This window comes from Amblyomma maculatum, chromosome 4 (genome assembly GCF_055883805.1).
Source record: "Amblyomma maculatum isolate TAMU_Amacu chromosome 4, ASM5588380v1, whole genome shotgun sequence".
Lineage (NCBI taxonomy): Eukaryota > Metazoa > Arthropoda > Arachnida > Ixodida > Ixodidae > Amblyomma > Amblyomma maculatum.
In genome coordinates, this window is record NC_139347.1 from 118,346,105 (window position 1) to 118,373,377 (window position 27,273).

The 27,273-nt window shown below is 47.9% G+C and overlaps 1 protein-coding gene across 1 annotated transcript in view; it reads left to right on the forward strand.

Moving 5' to 3' along the window:
* Window positions 1-204: 204 nt before the first annotated feature.
* LOC146192224 (uncharacterized) overlaps window positions 205-27,273 on the forward strand; it is a 40,899-nt gene continuing 13,830 nt past the window's right edge. The window contains exon 1 of the mRNA XM_084600026.1: window positions 205-345. Coding sequence (XP_084456152.1) covers window positions 214-345 — 132 coding nt within the window. The 5' untranslated portion in view covers window positions 205-213. The remainder of the gene's footprint in view (window positions 346-27,273) is intronic.

Sequence of the window (27,273 nt, forward strand, 5' to 3'; positions counted from 1 at the left end):
ATATATATATATATATATATATATATATATATATATATATATATATATATATATATAGAAGTACGGCAGGAATATCTTATTATTAAAGCTCCTTTGCACTAATAGAGATATATTTAGGGGTGCATTCGGAGGTGTTAGACTATACCATTTTTTTTTTATTTGTTGATGCGCGCTGACGTTCACCTGTTTCTTTTTTAGGACGACGTCCTCTGGATGAGAGCATGGTTTGAAATGCCGCTCGCCGTGTCTGCTACCGCTGGCATCTTTCAGATCAAAGAGGAGTTGTCGGGTTCTAGTGGAGGGACGTTGTGCCGAAAGGTCAAACTGTTGCCTCGCGGCATTGAGGTATGTACACATTTTCTTGCAGACGCGCCCTCATAATTGCAACTGCATATCTGAGTCCTATAATAATAAAGAAAAGCTGAAAAACTTTCACCGCGTGCCTGTAGCCTCTGCCACCTGTCAGATAATAGGTGGGAAAAGCTACTTGCCAGCGACGAGGGGCGGCAAAAGAGAAAGTAAGGAATCCATTCTTTGCTCCTCTAAGGAAGAAGTGACATAGATGAAGACGGGGTTATAACTAATTATTCGGATCGAACGAAATTGCCAGATGTTTCAAAAAAACGAATGACAAAAGACATGCTAATAACAAAAACTTTTATATAACGAAACAGACAGGCATTGTGCTCCTTGTGACTGCATCAGCAAAGTAGAAATTACTGGTGCTTTCCTATTTACTCATCATCAATAGGATTGATTGCGATAACTTTTGCTTTATTTATTTGCTAAATGCATTATCTAAAATGCCTTGGCAGAATAAGCAGAACGTGTCATACAGAGATGCTTCTTTTTTGCTGCGAACAAGTATTACTGAGCGAAATAATATTTTATGCAAAATACCATAATATAGGACATTATTAACAATAATTCTTGTACCACAAACAATAGATCGCAGACAGACAGTTAAAGAATCGCAGTTGGAGCGAGTGAACATCAGGGATTCAACTGTCAAAGTAAAGGCATGTCTGTGGAAATATAAACAAGTAGCCTCGAACCACTCTCAATTTTATTTGGGAATTGAAATCTCTAAATAGATTAGAAACTTTGCATAAAGGTGGCTGTGAAAAGTGTTTCGACATTTTGTTACGCGTATCCGTCCAGTAAATCTGGTACCAAAAGGCCTATGTTTTAAGAAGAATTTCGCGGAAGTGTTCGGCCGCCCAGCAGCGCGTAAGCTTCGTTCCCAACAACGTTTACATGATCGTCCTCCTTGCACCGACGAGACGTTTGCAAGTTACATTGGGGAAATCGTTGACCTCTGCAAACGCATCAGCCCATTCATGCCGGAAGCGGATAATGTCGTACTGAGGACGCCTTTCAGATCCTGTTTCAGGATCAGAAAGATCCTGTCACCGTAAGTGAAATCGTGAAGTTTTGCCAGAGCTACAACGAGCTCCGCAAGCAGCGCGCTTCTACGCGGCGATCCGATGTGTGCGGCGAGGCCCTCCCCACAGCTGGTTTCTTCATGCACGTTCCTGCCTTCCATTCACCGTCGCAGGCTGAGCCTTCATTGCAGTCCCCTCTAAGGTTTCGTACTGCGGACAACCGTCCGATTCGCTACACCTATGGTCGGCCGGGCCATGTTGCACGCCTTTATCGCCAACGCCTTCCAGCTTCTCAGCCTGGCATGAGGTCCTACCCGAACTATATCAAGACACGCTCGCAGACTACTCAGCCTGGTCCTCACTTCGTATCACACGATTGCCAAACATATTGTTAAGGTTTATTTACAGAATGGTTCTGCACCTTAGCCTGATGTGCTAACCAACAGATGGTGAGCTTCCTCTTCTTCCACTTCTATCCCGGAGAGCCTCTTTTTGCACTTTGTTCTCTTCTGTTCGCATGCCTGACATTTCCCCCTTCGCAGACGAAGCCCATGGGCTGTCAGTCAGAGTCCCGAGCGAGCGTGGCAGCGCTTCATTCTTGCGACATGAACTACCTGTGTTTTCCGAGAGGGGCGACCTTGGGAACATTGGAGAGACACGACGTAGTTCAACTCATTGATGCGTTTGAGCACAATAAATGGGCCTGTGTAGTGCGACAACAGCTTCTGGGACAAACCACGCTTGCGGAGAGGTGTCCAGAGCCACACTAAGTCGCCGGGAAGATAGGAGACATCCTGATGCCGACGATCGTAGCGCTGCTTAGAGCGGTCCTGCGAGGCCAGAGTGCGTAATCGGGCGACCCGACGAGCCTCTTCAGCGCGGCAGAGGGTGCTCGAAACAGACGGCTCGGTGTCGAGCGAGAACGGCAAAATGGTGTCAAGAGAACGTCGAGGCGGACGGGCGTAGAGGAGGAAAAATGGACTATAGGAAGTTGTCTCATGCTTCGAGGTGTTATAGGCGTAAGTAATGAAAGCAAGCACGTCATCCCAGTTCTTGTGCCGCGAGTCAACATACATCGCAAGCATGTTCGTCAGTGTCCGGTTTGTACGTTCGACGAGGCCATTTGTCTGGGGATGGTACGGCGTAGAGTGACGCAACTGGCAAGTACAATAGCGCAGAAGCTGTTCCACAACATCTGCCGTAAACTGGCGGCCTCGGTCACTGATAATTACACGAGGAGGCCCATGACGGAGGACGACAGCGTGAAGAAGAAAGAACGAGACGTCAGCGGCGGTGGCGGAAGGGATGGCGGCAGTTTCACAGTAACGCGTCAGATCATGAACGCACACGATGACCCAGCGATTGCCTTTGGACGAGCGGGGAAACGGGCCTATGAGGTCAACACCCACTTGCTCATATGGTGTGGTCGGTGGAGTCACCGGATGTAAGTGGCCCGGCGGAGAAGTGGTGGGGAGCTTGAACCGCTGGCACTGCACGCAGGAGTTCACGTAACGCTGAGTCGTTCGACGCATATTTGGCCAGTAGAAACGTTCCTTAATGCGCGTAAGAGTCCTGGCAAACCCCAAGTGCCCAGCTGTAACGTCATCGTGCATAAAGTGTAGAACAGAGGAGTAGAGGCTAGCCGGAACGACTAGCAGAAAGCGTGCACCGCCAGACGAGTAATTTTTTCGATACAGCAAACCATCGCGAATGCAGTAAGGGTTCGCAGATGCCGGATCATGAGCTTTTTCAAAAAGTAACACCAAGTCTTAATATTTTCGTTGTTCTTGCTGGAAAGTTGCAAGATCCGGAAATTGTACGGAAACGGCGGCAAGATAGTCGTCAAAGTTGTCATCGCAGAGGGTAGTTGCGAGAGGCAGCCGCGAGAGGCAGTCAGCGTCAGCGTGTTGGCGGCCACTTTTGTAAGACACTGTAAAGTTGAACTCCTGAAGGCGTAATGCCCAGAGGGCCAGCCGACCGCAGGGGTCGCGTAGATTCACCAGCCAGCAAAGCGAATGATGGTCGGTGATGACTGTAAAGGAACGTCCATAAAGGTACGAGCGAAACCGCTGTACGCCAAAAACGACGGCAAGGCACTCTTGCTCTGTCACGGTATAGTTGCGTTCATACTTGCTAAGGGTGCGACTTGCGTAAGCGACAACGTATTGGTTTCCGTCATGCCGTTGTATGAGCACAGCACCCACGCCGATGCCACTTGCGTCAGTGTGGAGTTCAGTGGGAGCTGTCGGGCTGAAATGACGCAGTATGGGCCGCGAGGTAAGAAGAAACTTGAGCTGGAGAAACGCAGAATCACATTCAAGAGTCCATTTCAAAAGAATATCCTTCTGCAAGAGGCATGTGAGGGGGTAGGCTACTTCAGCAAACTTAAGGATGAAGCGTCGAAAGTAAGAGCAAAGTCCCAGGAAGCTCCAGAGTTCTTTCACAGACTTGGGCTCTTTGACGAAACTGACAGCTTCAATCTTCTGTGGGTCAGGCCTAACACCGTCTTTGTCAACCAAATGCCCAAGCACAACGATCTGTCGTTCACCGAAGCGGCACTTCTTAGAGTTCAGCACAAGACCCGCTTCCTCCACGCAGTTAAGGACCACAGCTAAACGGCTGTTATGCTCGGCGAAGGTCCTCCCGAAGATCACTACGTCATCTAGGTAACACATGCAAATTTGCCACTTCAGTCCACGCAGAAGAGTGTCCATAAATCTTTCAAAGGTAGCCGGAGCGTTGCATAGGCCGAAAGGCATCACGTTAAATTCATACAACCCATCGGGAGTCACGAATGCCGTCTTCTCCTTGTCTTTCGGATGCATCGGTATCTGCCAATATCCGGACCGTAAATCAACAGATGAAAAGTAGGAAGCTGAATGGAGGCAGTCAATGGCATCATCAACACGCGGGAGCGGGTAAACACCCTTCTTGGTGACAGTATTGAGGCGGCGATAGTCGACACAAAATCGCCAGGTGCCATCTTTCTTTTTCACGAGAATCACAGGGGCGGCCCATGGGCTAGATGATTCCTGAATGATTCCTCTTTGCATAATGTCACGGACCTGTTCGTCAATTATCTTACGTTCTGAAGGTGAAACACGGTATGGTGTCTGTCTAATCGGGTGTGCAGATCCAGTGTCGATCATGTGATGGGTGCGGGAAGGTGGAATCGGTGGTGGCTGATCTCGAGCAAAGTCGAACACGTCCGCATGTTTCATAAGAACCTCCATCAATATTCGGCGTTCGTTGGTGGGTAGCGATTGATTTATCATGGACTGAAACTGGGAATCAGCATGATCTGGACGTCTAGTTGAACGAGCAACGCCGTCACTGAACGCGGCGATATGCATAGAAAGGCGTTCTTCAAAGTCGGCGAGTTTCAAACCACGCGGCAATACGGCCGGTTCATTGGTATGGTTGACAGTCCAAAGCGTGGCACGGCCCTCGTTCACTCGAACAACGCTGCGGGGTACCAACACACTCTTTTTAGCACCGGAAAGGGAAGCGGGTTCCACCAGAGCGTCGAAGGCATTGGGAACCGCGTCCGAAGACACAACTGGGACGAAGATGGCGGACATCGCCGGAACGACGGTATCCTCGAAGACAGAAAACACTTGGACAGCCCGCGGCGATTCTTCTATGAAGGCCGATCGAAGGCTGGGGCTTATTGATATCTCGCCACTGTTGAAGTCGAGAGTTGCGCCACACTGCTGTAAAAAGCCAACTCTAGAATAACGTCGTGCGTAGAGCGAGGGAGCACCGTAAATTCAGTTCTAAACTCGTGTCCAGCGATCGCTACATTTACATACAAATACCAAGTGGAACCAACGATTCTCCCCCTACACCTCGAAATATGACAGTTCTATCCCAACCAAACATAATTTTGCGGCCGAGACGGTTCTTAAAATCTAAGCTCATCACGGAAACTGCAGCATCCGTATCCACTAAGGCCATAACACAAACACCATCCACTAACACTTCCAAGCGGTTCTTCAGCATAACGACCGGTAGAGGAATTGGCAATATCGATGACTTGGCGACCGCACCTCCATCGGCCGCACACGCTAGTTTCCCGGTGGCGGAGAAGAACGGCGGGGAGAAGGCGATTGTCGGGAGTGGCGGGCAGGAGGCGTCAGGCTGCGATCAGAAACTGGCGAGTCGTTGCGTGGTGGTCCGTAACGGTAGGAGCCCGAAGGAGGGGGATAGGTCGGGTCACGGACTTATGGACTCACGGTAGAACGGCGATTCCACCATTGGCGCTGGTAGCGTGGTGGCGGGTTCCGGCGGCGGCAGAATCTGGATATGTGGCCAAGCATACCACAGCGGTAACAGACGGGTGGTTCACGAGCACGGTCCAAATAATAGTCCTCGGTAACAGGATCGAAGCGATCAACAAAGTCCAGCCGCTGGGGTTGTTGCGGAGGAGGTGGCGCCCTGTAGTGGGTACGAGCTGGGGGAGCAGGGCCATATGAGTGGTTTGGGTGGTTACGGACGGGAGGAGGAGCGGTAGAACGCCAAGAAGTGCGCTGGATGGGAGCTGCCTGCAGGGAGCAGCTATCACAGGGGATTGCACTGCGGTTCACATCTTGATGGCGGGAGAGCTCATCACGGACAATTTGGCGAATCATGTCGGCCAAATGCGGGGGCTCATGTGAATGCTCGTGAGAATCCACGCTTGCAACAGTGGTCACGTTAGGCAGACGGCCGAATTTCGGGGTTATGCGACGCAGCTTTAAAGTTTCGAACGTACGACAGTGCTTGATCGCGGCCGTGGGAAAATCCAAGTTTTCTTTGGTAATTAAAAAGTTTTATACGTCCACCGCGATGCCCTTTAAGAGGTGGCCAACTCTGTCTTCGTCGGACATGCTCGGATCCACCGCTTTGCAGAGTTTTAGGACCTCTTCTATGTACATTGTGCATGTTTCACCAGGCCCTTGGGCTCGCTGGAATAAAGTCTGCTCAGCGCATTTCCGTTTTGCCGTGGTATCCCCGAAACAATTTCGAATCTCCTCTTCAAAACGCTCCCAGCTCGTTAAGGACGCTTCATGGTTCTCAAACCATGTCAGGGCTGTGGAGTCCAAGAAAAAAACATTTGCCAGCATTACAGTGGCATCCCAGCGATTGTACTTGCTCACCCGCTGGTAATTGGTGAGCCAGTCGTCCACGTCTTCGCCAGCCTTGCCAGAAAAGGTTAGCGGCTCACGGTAATGCTGCCATGCGGGTGCCGCTGGACCTGGCTGCCGTGCATCGCCGTCTTGAATCATTGTGGGTGTCAAAGGGGGGAGCCCAGCGAGTCGTCGGCTCGAACGAGGTAGAGAGGTATCCGTGGTTATCTTTCAGCACCTTCCACCACACTGTTAAGGTTTATTTACAGAATGATTCTGCACCTTAGCCTGATATGCTAACCAACAGATGGTGAGCTTCCTCTTCTTCCACTTCTATCCCGGAGAGCCTCTTTTTGCACTTTGTTCTCTTCTGTTCGCATGCCTGACAATATGCTATTCGGCGATCACATTCTCCTCGTTGCCGATCGCCTTCTCCGATGCTCCCACTTCGTACCGGTGCCGTTGAGGGAAACTAGCACCCGCAGCTCTCGGGACAATAACTCTGCTTGTTTAGAATTGCTCAAGTCCTCCGCGGCGTCCCGCTAATGTTACCAAAGTGTTTGTAGAAGGCGCCAAGGTTCACGCTCTCGTCGACATGGGAACAGTCGTCTTAGTCATCATTGAAGCACTCTGCTGTCTATATCGCAAGGTTACCACTCCGCATTCCGAATTTTCGCTCTGCACCACATCATCAAAGCACATTCACCCCTCAGCGTCTTGTGCAGATATGCCATCGAGCGTATTGTTCTGCCAAAATGCTCGCATGATATCATCCTCGGATAAGATTTCCTGTCCACTCGTCAGGCCGTTATTGACTGCGGAATGCATATTGAAACCGTGCGAAGCGACAGTGGCGAAGAGAAGAAAGCGCAGGACAAAACGCAGAGCTTCAACTGAGGTTTACTATAAGAAAAAACTAAATTTATACAAGTCTCGTAATTATATTTGGCAAGCGGCACACATCATCATATCACACAGGCGTGATTACGCGCCTGTCACAAGTTAGCATCTAGATAGTTGAATTCATTTTTGGATAGGGATACCGAACTGGGGCGTATGAAACGGCCATTCTTTTTTTTTTATGCAGCATGCTACAAAAATTTCTCTGCTAAGCTGGGTCGATAATTTTTACACGACAATTGTGTCACGGAACCTGGGTGTGCAGATACGGCAATGGCGACAATGTTTTGCCAATACCATACCTGCACACTCAGGTTCCGTGACACAATTGTCCTGAAAAAAAGTTATCGACCCAGCTCAGCAGGGAAATTTTTGTAGCATGCAGCATAAAAAAAAAGAATGGCCGTTTCATACGCACCACTTCGGTATCCCTATCCAAAAAAGAATTCAGCTATCTAGATGCTAACTTGTGAAACGCGTGTCCCCATGCCTGTATGACATGATGTCTGCTGTTTACCACATATAATTACGACTCTTGTATAAATGTGGCTTTTTCTTGTAGTAATCCTCAGTTGAAGTTCAACGTTTTGACCTGTTCTTTCTTCTCTTCGTTCCTGTCGCTTCGCGCGATTGCAATATGCATTCCATAGTCAACCACCAACTAGCCCGCCTTCCCCTGTTACATTATTGACTGCGATTGCTCGGAAATCGCCTTTGCCCCCTCTGTGACACCCCCTTCTGTGACGCACCTCCCCGTACTGCAAAACTTTTTGTCGCCAATGGCACCGACAATCTTCCGTTTTCTGCTGTCCTCGTACAACTCTCTTGTGAGTGTGCCTCCTTTGACTGCTATTTTCACACCTTATGAAGCCACCTACCCCCACCCCTGCCTCCTTTTTCCGTTCGCAGCTCTCAAAATTAAAGTCTGCGAGAGTTACATTTACGCCTCGAACCTATTTTCTTGCCCAGCAGTCCTCCTCCATGGCGAATGCATTGTAGGTCTTGAAGAACTTCATCCCGCTCATATAAACACTCTTGTTGATACACACCACCACTTCCTTTGACGTTAGTCTATGCATTGAGATGTTGCTACCTGTCACATGTAAGCGGCCAGATACCGAGGCTTTTTGCGAAAGCAAAGACGACAGCGAAAAGGATTAAGTGGACAAACGAAGGATTAGGAAGATGAAGAAGTAGTCGGTGACATGGCAAGCGCTGATGGGTGAACAGAAGACGATGAAGACGACGATAAGGCTGACGTGTATCAACGCGGAGGTTATAAAAAGGCGCGACATGGAGAGGCAAGGGGTTGGAAGCCAGAGAAGCGGAAGCTCCGGCAGGTGAGGAACGCCTTGGCTGGAAGTGAGCAACGCCGGCTGCTGTACCAGTGCCCTCATGTTCTACAGCACTGCACTGTAGACTCCCTGCTGCTCTCGAACCGGTTCTAGGGATAAGGTGACTACTCAGCCACCTGCAACGTCAAAGAGGGCAACTCCAAAACTCGACCACCATCCACCTGCATCGCCCAGGAGGCTCATCTCAATGCCGCCACGAACGCCAACGTTGCTTCAGCCTACGCTTCAACGGGAGGTCGTCCGTTGCGGCCAACAAGATCAGCTAATTGCAAGCCGAACGCCCCCTCGACGCCGACGCCATTGACTGGATCCATGAAACGCATCGCCCGCTTCGAACTGTAAGCTCGAAAGTGAAACGCTGTTTTTTAGTCTGAAGCATCGTGTCTATCATTAGTACTTGCAGGCTGTGTTAGTGTTTGTCAATTTTGTTTGCGTGTTAGCGTCTGCGTGTGCCTGTATTAAATGTGCGTCTGTTTTGGTTACGGCTGGCATCAAGAGTTCATGCTTTCTGCCTGAGCGTTCTCCGGAGATCCGTGACACTACCACTTCGACTCTCTCCGACGTTTTTCAACTTGCCATTGACGCTGATCTTCCCCTTGCATAACGTGATAAACTTGTCGCCCTCCTGCAGAGCTTTATTTCTTCACTCGACCTTCCTCAAGCTGCCTTGGCTCGCATGCCTGTCGTAGAGCACACCATCGACAACCGGTACAAAACACACCTATGCGCCAGCGCCCCTATCGTTTGTCGGCTTCTGAGCACCATTTAATTGATGGTCACGTGGACATGCTTTGCCAGGGAGTCATCCGGCCATCGCACAGTCCCTGGGCGTCTTCGGCTATGTTGGTACCTGAAAACTGTGGTTCCTTCCGACTTTGTGTCGACTATCACTGCTCCACAAAATCACGCGCAAGGGCGTCTATCCTCTGCCATGCATCGATGACGCACTAAACTGCCTGCAGGAAGCCGGTTTTTTCTTGTTAGATTTGCGACCTGGCTACTGGCAGGTGCCAATGGGTGACGCTTACCACTCCAAAACCATCTTCATCACACACCGCACGTATCATATCAGTTCAACGTCACCCTTGAACTTTGCAACGACCCGGTCACCTTCGAACGCCTGATGGACATTGTTCTTCATGGATTCAAGTGACAAATAAGTATTGGCTATCTTGATGACATCGTAGTCTTTTCTACCGATTTTCAATCTCACCTGCTCCGACTTGAGGACTTCCTCACTTGTCTTGCGGCCACTGGCTTGAATTTACAAAAGTGCCAGTTTGCTGCTTGACGAATACCTATTCTAGGTCAAGTAGTTTCTAAGGACGGCATTCTTCCCAACGCCACCAAACTTCGTGCAGTTGCCGAATTTTCGTGCCCAAAATTAGCGAAGCAGCTCCGCAGTTTCATCGGCTTGTGCTCCTACTTTCGCCGCTTCGTCTTAAATTTCACCTCTATCATAGCCCCTCCCACCCAGCTACTCACCGGCAGCTCCTACTAATCCGCCTGGACGGCAGCTTGCGACGAGGTCTTCAACACTTAACGCGCCTTTTGATTTCATCTCCCATCCTCCACCACTTTTACTCGGACTGCGCCAACTGAGATTCCCACTGACGCCAACTTTAGCGGGCTAGGTGCCGCTCTCACCCAACGCAAACCTGGTTTCCGCGAGAATGTAGTGGCGTACGCCAGCCGGACCTTGACGAAAGCGGAGTCCAAATATTCCGTTATGGAAAGAGAATGCTTGGCCATTATTTCATCATCACCATCGGCCTGAATATACCTACTGCAGGGCGAAGGCCTCTCACATATTCCTCCGATTAGCCCGGTCCTGTGCTAGCTGCATCCACTTGACCCCTGCGAACTTCTTAACCTCATCCACCCACCTAACTTTCTACCGCTCTCTGCTACGCTTTCCTTTCCTTAGAATTCAGCTTGTTACCCTAAGCGACCGTCGGTTATCTCTTCCCACTGCTTGTCCTGCCCATGCCCATTTCCTCTTGATTTCCACTAAAATGTCAGTAACTTGATTTATTTCTCTGAAACATTCTGCACGCTTCCTATCTCGTAACTTTACCCCTCCCATTTTTCGTTCCATAGCCCTCTGCGTTGTCCTCAACTTAAGTAAAACCTTCTTCGTTAGCCTCCATGTTTTAACCCCATAGGTGAGTACAGGTACGATGCAACTGTTGTATACTTTCCTCTTGAGTTATACTGGTAAGCTGCTAGTCATAATCTGCGAGTGCTTGCCAAATGCGCTCCATCCCACTCTTATTCTGCTTGTTCTTTCCCTTTCATGGTCCGGATCTGTGGTTACTACCGGTCCTAAGTAGACATATTCGCTGACTACTTCCAGTGCTTCGCTACCTAACGTAAACTGCTGTTCTTTCCCGAGGCTGTTGAACATTACATTAATCTTGCATAATCATTTTCAAGCCTACCTTTCGAATTTTCCTTTTTAGGTCATCTCATTATTTGCAATTCACCCTCAGAGTTACTTAGCAAGGCTATGTCATCAGCAGATCACAGATTACTGAGCTATTCTCCATCACCCTTATCCCTAACTGCTCCCATTCCAAGTTTTTGAATACTTCCTCTAAGCAAGCTGTGCAAGCTGTGAATAGCAGTGGGGAGATCGTGTCTCCTTGCCTAACACCTTTTTTATAGGAATTTTGTTACTTTCTTTATGCCGAACTATGGCTGCTGTGCAGCCACTACATGCATCTTGAAGTACTTTCTCGTACGGCTTCTCTACACTGTGACTTCGCAATGCCTGCATGGTCGCCTTGGTTGCTACCGAGTAAAATGATTTTTCGTAATCAATGAATGCTATTGTATAGGGGATGAATATATTCCGAGCATTTTTTCTATCACCTGGTTTATGGTATGACCATTATTCGGGCCATCGAAAAATTTCGTCCTTCGTATACGGCCGACCGTTTTATGTGGTCACTGATCACCACGCTTTATGCTGGCTAGCGTCTGTCAAGGACCCCTTTGACTCAATTATACCAACTCGGATGCTCGTTTGCCCTCGCCCCTGCCTCGCCCTTCATCGTCTCATCAAATCTGCGCCTACGATTTGTCTTCATATGCCAGTGACGACATGGCCACGGAACAGCGGCAAGACCCGTGGATAGCTACCCTTCTGGACTTTCTTTCAAGTCTCTTTCCAGGGCCCGCTTGCACAAAACAATCTTAAGACTGTCTTAGCTAAGTCCAGACTTAACTGGAGTCTAAAGAATAGGCCACTAGCATGGCCGCTTAAGACTGGAGTCAAGACTGGGCTTCAGTCCTGACTTGAATAAGTCGCTTGTATGATTACGACTCTAGTGCTGTCTTGGTTAAGACACAAGGACGCCAGGTGTCTAAGTAGAGAAATTAGGAAAATACAGGGATGCGCTGGCACTGTCCCTGCTGTAAGATGTACACATTCCGTCAATTTTGCGTTGTGTAAAATCCGTGCCATTGCTTTTTGCGGCTTAAGATTGTGTTACGAAGAAAAATGCCCCAAGTGGTTGCTGAGGCCGTTCTGAGAAGCCACTCTGGTGAACATGAACCCGAAGCGTTCGACGTTCGGAACACGAGCCGTCTTTAATAAGCTTGGTCTTTCTAAAGACACCATTTAAGTCTGGACTTAGCTCGGACTTTATCGTGCAAGCCGGCCCAGGTCATTCCTCCAGAGCACACGTCCGCCAAGCCTACCATTTTTTTTTCATTCGTAATGGTCTGTTTTATCGCTGAAATTACTTTCTGAATGAAAGGAAATTGCTTTTAGTTAGTCATTCCCCGTAATCTCCACACCGACATTAGCGCAACCTTCCATGCTGATCACCAGTGTGACCATAGTGGAGTGTTGGAAGTCTATATGTGCTTGCTTTTACTGGCCTGGAATGTACCGTTTTGTCTGCCAGTTTGTGCACTCTTGCTTATTTTTTTACATTTAATTTGTCCTCTCGAACATCTGAAAAAAAAGGAAAGAGAGCCCAAACCAGCAAAAGGTTTACAGGGCTCAAAGCTAATTAAAAATAAATAAAAAGGTGCAAAAGCTCAAAATATAAAAAAAATTGAAAATGAGGAAATAAAAATAAAATAACAATAAAAAAGTCAGGAAACAACTAGATCCGAGTCGTAAGTCCACGCTGGCCAGAAGGCAGCATCCAGATCTGCAAATAAGGCAAAAACAGGAAACAAAAACGGAAAACCAAGAAACAAGAAGAACAGATACACAAAAAGTGACGAAACATACGGTGAAAGAAACAGATGTACATAACAGAAAACGTCAAAACACTCCTCACAAGTCCCCTGCTTCGTTGCAGCCATTACCCTCTCCTTCCCGGCCATTTGATCGCGTCTGCAAAGGCCTATGGTCCTCTTCCTATCACTTTTGCTGGCAACCGTTGGATGATCGGGACAGTAGATCATCTCACCCGATACACTTAGACATCGCCGTTACCTTCTGCTTCCATACGCGACGTCGCTGACTTTATTCTGAAGAACCTGGGTTTTCACCATGGTGCCTCTCGCGAACTGCTCAGCGACCGCCGACGCGTTTTCCTATCTGATGCTCTCGAGGACCTCCTGGAGGAATACCGTATCATACACCGCACCGCTACCTCTTACCACTCTCAGGCGAATGGCCTGCGAGAACGTTTTATCCCTACTCTCAGCGACATACAGGTTATGTACGTGAACGCCGACCATTCCAATAGTGGCCAGGCTCTTCCTTTCGTTACCTAACGCATGTAACGCCGCGAAACAGACCACCACTGGATTCTCTCCCTTCTTTCTCCTTTATGAGCGTGAGCCACCCTGTACTGTGGACTAATTTTTTCCCTACCGCCCTGATGTTTCTGAATCGACGCCACTCTCCGACGCCATCACGTTCGCAGAATAATGCCGTCAGCACGCACGCTTCCTTACGACAGAAAGACTTAGTAACATCTGCTGAACTCTATTGTGTGGCTCTGAGTGCCTTCCACAACCCCTGGTCTTTCAAAGAAGCTTCTTGCTCTGCAGCACGGCTCATACCGGGTCCTTCAGCAAACGTCTGTAATCAGCTACATAGTTGAGCCCCTCGCACCCTCGGCAGACTTGCGTCGCCGTGGCCGAGAAAGAGTCCATACAACCGACTGAAGCCCTACTACGACCCCTCTGTGCTTTCTGCATCATAAGTCGCCAGGATGGCTCCTTTTCTACCGGGGGTGGGGGAACGTGCGGAACTGTTTCGTGACATGCGGAACTGTTTCGCTTTTGTCTGAAAATTTTCACGCTCTTGTATCTCATAGAAAAAGTTTATTCGCCGCCAGTTCCCTTCAAAGTGATATTTTTTTCTTATTTTAGCCCCAGTTTGCGGCCAGGTGCTAAGGGGGTCTTGCGAACCGCTTTGCCCGCTATTTTTTTTCATGCAAATAAGTGTAAATAATGATTAATTACTAAGAAGATAAATTCGTTGTCTATCTCTATCTAAAATGAATTGAAAAACATTAAAATTCTTGATTTTCGGGATTTCTTAAAGGAAATGTTTCGCTGACGTCTGTTGTTACTGCGAAAAATTGGGAAAGATGTTCCAGCTCCTTAAATTACTAATCTAAAACACGTATATTTTATTAATTATTAAAATATCGATTGTTCATGATTGATTCATCAATATTTCCAGATTGTTTTGGCCAAGAATTATTGCAAGTTCACAATTTGGGCAGGGAAAAAAAACAAGAAAATTTTAGAGAAACGCCTGAACTTAGTTAATTCACTCCTAGAAATAGTAGTGTTGAAATTTGTTATCAGTAAGATGCATTGGCATGTCTTGTTTTGTTTTTCTACATTTACCAAATTACTTGGGGCAGACGTTTGTTGAAACGAGGTAACCATATTATTTACCAGTAAAAAGAGATAATGCAAGTTAAAAACAATTAGCCTAACACAGAATATAAGAAATTAATCCCAAATGCCGTCAGGAGCATTCCATTCAGTCCCGCGCCATCTAAGGAGTCAACCACTAATCGAAATTATAATTCAATCAAGAGCGCATGACTAGACTGGTATATAGGGAATTTATTAAATTATAGTGCCATCAAAACTTCGAATTGAGTAGTTCCTTGAAGAGTTGTGTTTATACACGATGAATAAATTAGTGCAGGTAGGTGCATTACTGTATACTGAAACTGTCAGAAGCTGCAATTTGATCAACTGCATTTTCTTTATGACGCTGTTGTGGAAGGGTTAAATTGCCACAATATGTCTATACAATTGACGCTAACGCAGACAACAAACGTCGCTCGTTTCCAGCTTAAAAGTGCATACTGTCAGCGAGTCACAGTGCGAGAATTGCGAGCATATATGTGCGTCGTAACATATCGCACTAATTATATATGTCTTGACTAATCTCCGAGCAAGTTTACAGCTTTATTATGCGCGCTAGGTCAGTTTATAAGGTTAATGATGCGGCCTGTATAAGAATGATGGTCTAGTTTCTTATTTACAGCAGTATGCTTTTCTTTTTGTGAAGCATAGGAAGCTGTTTTTTCTTTTACTTTTTTTGCGATATAGTGCGTTCGATAGCTACCAAGGTAGCATGGACTGTTATTTCTCATCATTTCGATTACTTATACCTTGAAACCTTAGGTGACTGTTCGTTTCTACATCTGAAGAGAGTGCAATAAAAAATGTGAAGAAACAAATTTCTGTGCATGTTATTTTCTGCTGTAGGCCGGGACTAGGTATATTTTAAACGTAACCGAAACTTGTACATCTGGCCGCAGTCGGCTTTGGCAAAGGCATCCTGCTGCTAATCCACCGGTCATAGGCCCGGCCCAGGAAGCAGCATACTGATAGCCCTAAAATAAAACAAATTGGCTGTCAAACGTCGTTAGCCGAGCATTAGTTGCATTTTACATGACTTTGCGTTGTTTAGGTTTTAATATTGAATTCTATTCGTCGAGATCATTTCAACAATACATGGTTTCAAGTAGCAGCATCAAGTACAATCTTTACCAATTACTATTCAGAAATTACTATTCAGAAGTTCGGGCCTTAGTATAGTGCAATGACATAAGTAGTTCAACTACTGTTATAAGCGCTGTAACAACGTAGGCTTTGAAATTGTAGTATAAATTTTATATTTAGTCGCTGTTAAATAATTAGCACTAATAGTTATGATGTGCCGTTAGTTCAGCGCATTTATACTCGGCAATAGCCATCTAATGATATAGGTTTTGAAGCTACATCAATCTTTATTATTATTCTCAATTAACTAATTAGCATTATTAATTAGAACCTTGAAATATATAATGTAGAAGAAGGACGTTCAGGACGGCGTAGAGGCTGATGAAAGTCGAATGAAGAGCGGAACTGATGAAGCAGTGCGAGGAGTTCAGAGCGTTCAGGGCCAGGAAGACTGGCATCGATGGAGCGGAGAAAAACGGCGGCAGAAGACTGGTCCAGCGCAAGAACAGGCGGTGTGAGCGCAGCCAAGTCAGCGGGCTGCGAAGAGGGTGTTTCGTCAGCGGTGAGAATAGAATCCATGAGCTGGATGGTGCCGAGGCATTCACCGCGACGCAGGGATACGGGAAGTGAGAACGGATTAGAAATCCAGAGCGCGGTGAGGCCAGCTGATATAGAAAGTACGGCATAAGGCAGGGGCAGGCTTTTGCGGTTTAGAAAGGTAGTTGATGGGGTGAAAAGTACGTCGGTACTGAGGGAAAAAGCAGAAGCGGTGGCCACAAGAACGAAAGAGCACGCAGGAAGATCAGTATCCTCGGCAACGACGACTTTGGGATAAGGAACGTCTGGTGATGGTTCGCCTAGCGCAAAAATCTCCAGTTCGGCACGAGCACAGGTTATCACCGCATTATGACGCGGGGACAGGGACGTGACAGGGACGTCGGTGTATACGAGGGGCTCCGCGGCCGGCGCGGTCTGAGGCATGGGCGCTGGCGGAGTTGCAGATGGAAGGGCCTCTGCCACGCGGTCGGCGATGACTTGTCGAAGGGGCGCCAAATTGCTGGACAGCTCGCAGTTGGTTGGCAGCAGAGATATTTGGCGAGCAACTTCCTCGCGGATGAAGTCTTTGAGCTGCTGCAGCAGCGAGGAGGTCTCAGATGTTCTGGAGAGGCCAGAAAGTGACTCTGCAGGCGCGGAAGGTTGTCGAGGGAGGATGCGCTGCTTGCGCAACTCATCGTACTCTGGCAGAGGTTTATAACTTGAGCAACAGTAATCAAATCCCGAGAGTTTAACATCTGAATGGCGTCATGTTCGATGCCCTTCAGGATGTGCTTTATCTTCTATGGCTCGGACATCTCAGCGTCTACGCGACTGCACAGGTGGAGTACATCTTCAATATAACTTGTAAATGTCTCCCCGAGCCGCAATGTTCGATCCTGCAGACGTTGTTCGGCGCGGAGCTTTCGTACTGCTGGACGACCAAAGACGCTTGTAAGACTAGCCTCGAATGAGTCCCAAGTCGTGATATCGGCTTCGTGGTTACGATACCACAAGTTGGCAACACCGGTCAAATAAAATATGACGTTTGTTAACTTCGTGGCGTCGTCCCACTTATTGTACGAACTCACTCGCTCGTACGAAGCAAGCCAGTCTTCGCAGTCAGTGTCGCCAGTCCCGCTGAAGAGCGCAGGGTCTCGCTGGCGTAAGGAGCCAGAGCAGACAATCGGCGGGGTCATCGGGTTGGCTGAGGGGTGTTCGTCGTTAGCCATACGAGTTACTGGGAGCGTGCGGGTGCGAAACTCCAGCGTGAGACAAGTATATCAGGCCGCACCTCCACCAAATGTAGAAGGACGTTCAGGACTGCGTAGAGGTCGACGGGGAAGCAGGGCGATCAAGACCAACACGATCTGCGTGATGGCAATTCCACACCTTCGTCTTTCTCATCAGCATCCAGCGAAACGGTCCATCTTCTTCTTCACAATAAGTGCAATTATGCTTGACATAAGCTATAAATGAATCATTAATGTCGCATAAAACACAAAGTTGGCTGACCGTTAATTAATCAACTATGTATAATATCTGCAATTAATCTATTGGTATTACACTCGACGTAAGATACACAACTATGTACGGCACGCTTTGCTATTGCTTGACTAAAATAATTGGCATTCAGGTTGAGCTATGACTTTTTGCACCGAGAGAGCTTAAAAGGCCTCTGTAATCGGACATCATCGAGGATGTTAAAAATCGAAATGACTGAAATCGATTCTTAGATGTCCAGTATGGCATCTTTTGGTCAGCCGAAACACACGCAAGCGCAAGAAGCACACTACTTGTTTAGATCGGTGACGTATCTGCCATTAGCCTCACTTAGGTACTGAATTGTTCTTGGCGCGAACTTATGCGCTCACCGTGAACAGAAAGCGATTTAAATATTTTGAATCTCGTGTTGCCTGCGGAGTTCAGTAACATGCATTATTTTAATATTTTTTATATATGTTACGGACGAGGAAGGTGAACCGGCCAATAATGTGGACAGGAGCGCTCGCGCTAGGCCATCTGAGATTCATTACATTTATCTCATCGCCATTCGCCATGGTCTTTCTTCAAAGGCAGCCTCGGACTCCTAATCCAAGGATTGCCGACCATTGCTCCCATACCAACTATTTCCTAACCCACCAGCCCTATATAACCCCCTTTTTCAGATAATAAAGTTTATCAATCAATAAAGTGCCAGCCGTGGAGATGCAGTGGTTCAGATGATTACTGTGCCAGAGCACCCGTGTTCGATCCGTACCGCCGCCGGCGACGTTTCGATGGAGCGACGTGGAGTGGCGTTCGTGTGCTGTGCAATGTCAGTGTGCGTCAAAGTACCCCCAGCTGGACGAAATTTCTGGATTGCAGCGTCCCTCATAGCCTGAGTCGCTCTGGATCGTTAAAACCTACAAACCGAATGAAATCATTAAGTGGCCGCCCCGTAATGATATCACTGAATTTCACTGCGTCCACTTAAAGCTGCCCTTGTTATATTCAGTGAGCGTGACTGGAAAGTGACAGCAAATAATTATTCAATGTTTGTTGTTGCTTTTAAATGAGAACTTGAATACGTTTTCAATTTTGTCTACTTTTAACGCTACTCTAATCTCTATTATGTAATAAAGAAAACTTGTGGAGTTTTATATTGTCACGTAGTGATGACAACCCCGGTAGCCTCAAATGAAGACACTGGCGTTGCATTCAAATTAAACTCTTAATATGGCTGATTTGCCCCTCAAAATAACTGAGCAAGTCGGTGGCAGCGATAACAGAAAACGTGTTCTTCGGTCGTCGAACTAAAAATGCCCGTCGCATAGTTCAACGCTCAATTTGAAGGCGGCGAAGGAACATCTAGACAAAGCTGCTTACAGTGACTAGCATAACCTGGAACATTGCAGAAACACACGTGAGTGGCTAGAATCATCGAGCTACATCTCGGTGCATCTAGCGCTACAAAGAAAATAATAAAGCTGCGCCTCGTGACGAGCATGGGCAAAGAAAGAGTGCGGAATCGATGTGTACGCAGCAATCACATCGATAACGCAGCAAGCCAGAAGGCCGCATGCTGTAAGAAATACAGATTTGAATAGTGTGCGGCATTATTCCCACTTAAAAAACATCGCCGCGATGTTTCTAAATATAAACAGAGAAAGGTTAACATAAAAATTCAAAATTTTAAGCATCACGGACTCATTGATGCGTGTAATACGGCTTCAAACGCCCAACATATCCTTGGGAGACTAGTACCGTCGGGACTGACTTCATAGTCCAGTTGACCGACGCGGCGAAAGATTTTTGTACCACCCGACGCATTAACTTAACAACTTTTCCCTTGGTCCGCGTCGGCAAACCGGCGTCCGTAACCAGACATGGTCTCCAGTCTTATACTCTGCGTCGCATCATCGCACGTCGCATCGTCGGACGTCAGTGCGTTGTTGGTCTTTAATGCGCGGCGGGCCGAGTCGTCGGGCTTCCTCTGCACTCTGCAGGCAGGCGTTGACGTCGAAGTTGTTTTCTTCTGTCACATGCGGCAGCATCGCATCGAGCTTTTTCATGGGCTCCTTGCCATATACAAGCTTGAACGGGGTTGCTGTTGCCTCCTGGACGATCGTATAATGCGGGAAGGTTACGTACGGCACGATGGCGTCCCAGGTCGTGCGTTCGGCGTAGACGTACATGGCGAGCATGTCCGCGATAGCTATTGCTCTGTAAGTCCGTTTGTCAGCGGGTGGTAGGCGGTCGTCCTTCGGTGGCTTGTCCAGCTGTACTTCAAGATGGCTTGAGTGGCCTCCACTGTAAACGCTGTTCCTCTGTCCGTGATGAGAACTTCGGGGGCGCCATCTCGCAGAACAATGCGCCCGACGAAAAGCTTAGCTACTTCTTGTGCGGCATCATTAGGCAGTGCTTTTACTTCAGTCTAGAGGGTAAGGTAATCGGTGACCACAATGCCCCACTTGTTACCTGTAGATGAAGTCGGAAAGTGGCCAAAGTCCATTCCAATTTTCAGAAACGGCTTGGTTCGGGGTGGTATGTAATTCAGCAGCCCAGAAGTTCTGATTGGAGGTGTAGTGCGTCGCTGACACTCGCGGCACTTTTTGACGTAATGTGCAACAAACAGGTAACCTTAGCCAATAATACTTCTCTTGGACTCGATGTAGACTGCGTGCCATTCCGAGATGTCCTGCTGTCGACTCATAGTGAAAAGCCTGAAAACGTTTCCTTTTGGAGTTCTTTAGGCACGACACGAATGTATTGTATCGGGTGCGAAATTCTTCACATCGACGTCGTTGTGCAACGCTAAGGCCGACAGCTCACGCCTGAAGCCCGTCGGAGCAGAAGCCATCTTGCCCTCTAGGTCATCCACCAGATCTCTCAGCAGAGAGTCCGAGCGGTGCTGCTGCGCAAACCTGGTGGTGTTACCGGTCTTCTTCCTTCATAGGCGCGTTAACAGGGGCCCGTGACAAGATGTCTGCGTCAGAACGCTTGCGACCAGGCTTGTACACCACTGTGATGACGAATTCTTGTTGGCGTAAGCTCCATCATGCAAAGTGCCCTGAAGGGTATTTCAAACTGGCAAGCCAGCAAAGCGCATAGCGATCGCTTACTACTTTGTATGGTCGACCGTATAGGCATGGACAGAGCTTCGGCGTGACCCAGATGATTGCGAGTCATTCCTTCTCGGCCGTCGAATAATTGTTTTCGGATTTTTAAAGGGACCTGCTGGAGTAAGCGATAACTTTTTCTACTCCGGCAATCTTTTGAACAAGGGCGGAGCCTATACCCACGCTGCTTGCCTCAGTATGAATTTCAGTCTCAGTGACCGAGTATCAGCATCACCGAGAACAGGCGGGGACTGTGCTTCTTTTCTGCTTGCAGTGCTTTCCATTCAAATGGCACGTCTGCCTTTGCAGGCAGCGTCAATGGTGCGGCAAGGCGAGAAAAGTTCTTGACGAATCATCTGCAGTATACGCATAGTCCGAGGAATCGGCGCACAGCTTTCTTGTCCCCAGGCAGTAGAAACTGCGCTATCACAACTGTTTTGTTTGGGTCTGGACGAACACTGTCGTTGCATACGATGTGGTCCAGGAACAACAGCTCCTCGTAAGCGAAGTGTGACTTCTCTGCTTTAAGCGTTGGGCCTGACGACCTAATTACGTCGACCACTGTGCAAAACCTTTTCAAGTGGTCCTCAAAGGTCGAAACGAATACAACGACGTCGTCTAAGTGCACCAGGCATATTTGCAGTTCCAAGCCGGTCAGTATGGTATTCATTACTAGCTGTAATGTCGCAAGTGTGGAGCAGAGGCCGAATGGCATTACCTTGAACTCCAAGACACCGTCTGTTGTGATGAACGTGGTCTTCCAGAGATCTCTTTAATCGACCTAGATTTTCTAGTAGCCGCTAAGTCGATTGATGAGAAGAACCTTGCATTGCAGAGCTGGTCCAGTGTGTCGTCGATGAGAGGAAGAAGGTAAACATTTTTTTTTCGTTATGTTGTCCTGCGGCTGCGCATGCGACAACAGGAGTTGGCGCAGTTCTTCACTACCGACTTGACGGATCATCTCACGGAGGTTATCTCCGCTTGTAAGTGTGGTGTAGTAGCGGCTTGAAGACAGCGTTTCAAAGGTAGGGTTCTAGAGTCGCATCCTTCCTTTAAGGTCTTTTCGATATTAGCATCTTCCTGGCTGGCAGACCTCCGCAACAGTCTTTGGTGGCTGGCGAAGAAGACCTGAAAATCGCTGATTTTTCACATCGCACGTAAAAAGCTTCGCTTTGGTCTCCATTGTCATGCCGGGATCGGCGTGGCGGAAAAGGCGCTTCATCTCCTCGACGTAAGCCAGTACACGCTCATTTTGGAGCTGAATTCTTGATTGGATGAGGGTCTGGGCTCTCTCTTTTGGGATGGAACTTGCAAAGGCCGTCAAAAACTGCACTTTCAATGTCGCTCAATGCTTCAAAGAAGTCTCATGATTTTCGAACCAGACCCGGGCTGGTCCTTCAAGCGCAATGTAGATTTGCTAAGTTTCGCAGCGTCGTTCCAGTCATTGAATTCTGCCACACCGTCAAAACGCTCCTTCCAGTTTTAAGAAGTCTTTAGAAAATGGTGGCTCACAGGGCTACACGAAGACAGCCAGGGCCATTGTCAATGTTGGCGTCTTACAGGGGCCATCTGGGTCCGGCTGGAGGCGGTGTTCGGGTAAGAGAAGTTGAAGTCGGCGGCTTGTTCGGTGGCCTGGTCGCCCAGAGTGATAGGAACAGAGAAGTGGTGTTTGCTTGAAGGGGTTAACCGGGACTGGAAGGGCAGCACCTCCACCAGATGTCACATTGTGGTGACAAGCCCGGTGGCCATAAATGCTTACACTGCCGTTGCACTCGAATGTAACTCTATTGGGTTGACTTGTGCCCGCAAACTAAGCAAATCGGCGGCGGCGATAGTAACAAACGGGTTCGTCGGACGTCGAATTTAAGAATATACGTTGCACGCGCCAACACTCAATTTAAAGCCGGAGAAGAAGCATCTAGATGAAGCCGCTAACGGTGACTAGCATAACATGGAGCATTGCATAAACACACGTCAATGGCTGGAATATTCGATATACATCTCTGTGCAACAGCGCGCTAATGAAAATGTTAAGGCTGCGTCTCTTGACGAGCATGGACAAAGAAAGAGTACACAATCGATATGTGCGCTACAATTACACTGATAAGGCCGCATGCCAGCAGCTGTACCAAATACGGATTTGAATGCAATGCGGCAATATATCTATAAAGCTCGGGAGAACCATATATTTTCATTTTTTTATTTATCGAAGGACGCTAAGCACTTGACGTTCGCGGCGCTTACGTCCCTTTATCGCAAGTGACAGACACGAATCCATAGAAATCCAAGGATCAAACGGTGGCTCAGAGCAGTGCCTCGGATTGCTCCTTGAAAAACAAACTGTATTTAGGCTTCCGGTTACCATAGCCCCATAATTCTGGCTTAGTATTGAGCCCATTAGCTCTAAAAGCTGAGAAAGAGGGGGGGGGGCTCCCTTTTCTATTTACGGCTTCGTAGACAGACTTTCATTTTGCAACAGGTTGTTTATGTCGGTTTATTTACTATTTGCGGTCTAATATTCAGAGGAATTCCCTGAAAAGGTGTGCCCCGTAGGTGATGCAGTGATTTGGGCACTCGAATACTGCGCCCAAGGATGCGGAATCGAATCCCGTCCGCGGCGCTAGCTTCTCGAGGGAGGTGAACAGAAAGGCGCCCATGTTCTGTGCGATATGAGTGCACATTAAAGAACTCCACGCGGTCGAAATTCCGGAGCCCTGTACTATAGCGTCTCCACGTAGCCTGATTCGCTCTGGGATGTTAAACCCCATGAATCAAACAGAACAAAACCACACATGAAGAGGAGTGAATATCTAACAAAAGATCCTCACAAGCTTGTAGAGCTATAAAATAAAATTCTCCAGCTTCAAACCTATTTGAATCCAGAACCATTTCCTCACCAGCACAGTTGCTATCCCGGTTGAACTAACCGGCACAATAATCTATTGTAGGCGCTTAGCCGCGTTTCGTTTTGTAAGCATCCGCTCCTGCATTACTAATTCGTCATAAAGTGTCGGATATAGCACTCAGTAAATACCCACTTGAATAATAAAATTCCCCTCCGCATTGAGGGTAGGCGTTACGCCGTGACTCGTCAGGTAAGCGGGGCTGACCAGAGAGAGGAGGGGGTAGCGGCATCCAAACAGGTCCGCGTGCGGGCAGGGAGGGGAGGGGAAGTTAGTTTCCGCACTGCGCTCCGGCACCCCTCCACTGAGACCTGACCTAGTGGAGCGGGCAAACGTCTGTCAGCAACGCTTTGAGAGCGAGAATCGGTTCGTAGCAAACGAAAGGCACAGTATCTGCCACACTTGTTTTTGCGAACAGCTGAGCCGCTCCGTAAGAAAAATAGGGAGAGCTATGGCTACAACACAGTTTTTGTTCCATCACTAGGTTCAAGCCATGCTTAACCCCCTCCCCCTTCCCCATTTTATTGTAGCTCAGAAATCGTGTTGCATTTTTATTAGGCTTCTTCAAAGCACAAGGCTAATGTGAACGATTGGCTGGCAACGGGAGTACACAGTGAATAGAGAAATATTAGCTGTTCGGTCTTGTCACTCACGCTCCCATTCGGTGCCAGGGCTTCCCACACACACATATCACGTTGATTTGAAAATACATCGCCCCTGAAGTGACATTGCATACTATCGCACTTTGTTCTATAGTGTACTAGGTCTCTCACGAAGAGGCACCATCATAGGTGCGCTGTGAAATCATAAAGTGCTTTAGAGACGTTTGTTGTCATGTTATTTTATGAAGCGCCTTCCACTACGAACGCAGAAATGGCCACTGGGGGCACGCACGTCTCTCTGGTGTTAGAATATGTCCTCAGGCTGCCAGAATATTACTAACTCAAGGACACTCCGAACAAGACAAATGCCTCGTCAGGACACCGAGGCATCAAGGCGTGGAAAGGAACGAGTGCACCCATTTCGCTGTCCGAGCTCCCCTCTCCCGAGACGCGACCCCTACATCCCTCGCACTTCCTGTCCTGGCCCTCTGGCGACGTACACAAAGAGGTTACAGCACTGTAGAAGGGCAAGCGACTCTCCAAAGCGGAGGACGTTAGATGGCGAGGTGTTAGACAGGTACCCCCGTAGACAAAAGTGGTATAGACCTCCTTCATGTTTGCAAACAAACAAGATGATCGAGGTGGCGCTGCTATCGTCAGCGATCCCACGGTAGGCAAAAAGCACGACCGCGGCCGCGGCACTGTGGCCAAGCTTGTTAAGGCCGTGTTATTGTGATTTGTAGGCGCCTTCTTGGCAGACGAAATGACGATGTACTAATATTCGTGAGACTCAGCGGTGAGGACAGAAGTGATACATTGAAAACCTCTACCTACACGGCGTGCAGCGTACGGACCCGCACGCCGTACCGATGGGAATTGGGTTCAAGGCGCACAAGAGAAGCGTTGCTGCCGCCAGGAAAAATGAGCGAAGTTGACATCTATTTGCTGTTTTCTCCGAGAAAATTAAGCGCGGAACGCATAGAGAATTACAAAGCTTCGGATGCTTACAACTACTTTGAGTCGAGTAAGCTGACGGTGATTTTTTTCGCTCATATATAGCGCCGCAAACCGCGTACAATGTATTCCGCTCAAAGCGTCATTGCGTTATCGGATGATTCTTCACACCGAGCGGCAAATGAGTGTACTTGGTAAGCACGAAGCACCTCGCTAGCGTCGAGCGGCTGTATGGGTAAGGTGATTTAGGTCAGCATGGCAACGGTAGCCTTAACACTGCACGGACTTGCGTATCATTTCGTTATTCATTGAAATCACAACGCTGGGCGTCTGTTATATCTGCTCTGTTCTTGGGCGGCTGTCGTCGTTAATGGTAGCAATTTTATCACGGGTAGTCACGCTGTTAGCTTGCATTACAATTACGAGCTGCAGCGGCCAATGTGGTTACGTGGGTTCCGGTTAAAACGTCCCAGGAAAAAGTGGTCCCGGAAAAAATATTCTCGGAGAAAATGTCCCCAAATAGATGCAAATAAACGCACTACAAAGTCGAGCTTTCGCCTTGGCCGGTGCTTGATTTATCAGCGATAAATTTCGCTCATTGTAATCAACTTTTACTGTTTTTATCTGCCATCTGTGTTTATGGTTTTAGCTTGAACAGTATATATATTTTGAACCCCGCCGTGTTTTTTTTTGTTTTGTTTTGTTTTTCACGTCCTGTAGTTCTTTTACTAAAGGCCTATACTGAGTTTCCTCGAGTCTAGCCGCAGTAGTGTAGGCTACAGTGCTTCTTTCTACCCGTCCGCTTGAAATTTGCAAAACATGGTACTGATGCTGTGCATTCGCAAAAAAAAAAAAGAAAATCATTATGGCACCGAAATTTGTGCGGTGGAGGACAAGCACATCTCTCGAATGTGTAATATTAGCCAGCTGATTAGACCTATATTAAAGAGCGATATTTCCCAGCTTGGAAACTGGAAACTATGCACCGCATAATACTCGCTGGATATTATATAGTGGTGGGGCCTTTTTTTTTCGATATGCTTTCATGCTAAGTCTTCTCCAGTTTCTGTAAACGCGTAAAGCACCCAGAGGACCCAGTACCCAAACAATGGTTACATCTATTCTAAAAAAAAAAAAAAAGTTGTCATAAGATGTTTAATTTTTCGCGAAGTGAGTTCCGGGCAGATTTCATTCAATTTCTTCGGTGACATTTTTTCCTAGGGGCCGCTTCCTGAGTGGACCTTTCTGGACGTTTTTACCTGGGCCATATAGTCCAGGGGCCTTTGTTTCGTGGCTGTATCTTCTGGGGACCTCTTTTCAGGTGCCGTTTTTACCCTCACCCGTGGTTCCGTAGTTAGGGTGGCCCAGTTCGGTCTCGCCACTGTCGCCGCGGTAATGTAGGATAAACCCCACAACTCTCATTCACAATCAGCCGGTGTGAATACAAATAAAAGCGCTCGGCATAAATAAAAAAATGCAGCTCCGATCCAAATCACTAGCTGTTAACGTGAAGTGGGAGTTTTCATCTGGAAGTAATTAAAATAATTTGACATAAACGTGGCGAAGGTTAGCCACAGCATATATATCACAGATCGAGGAGTGCAACACAGATCTTTCGAGTAGCAGCTCACTGCGCATACATACAATTACCAAAGTGAAAAAACGGGCATGAGGAACAGTTCACATAGGTAAACATCTATGCATGCTCCAACAAAGAAACAGGCCTACGCAATACAACATATATATGACTGCCTCGTCTATGTATGTTACCAGCGCACCTGCGCCCGCACACCAAGATCCCATCACGCGTCGTAATAAGGCCAAACTCGAGTGATTCGCGACCTTTTATCCGGTAGACCGCTCTGGCGTAAAGGGGAATAAGCTCCAACTTAGCCGTAACGAAGTGTTTGCCGCATATTCGATGAGCAGGCGTCGGTATTCAGCCTTGGCGCTTCACCGCGGCGGCCCACAACTGTTTACGGCGAC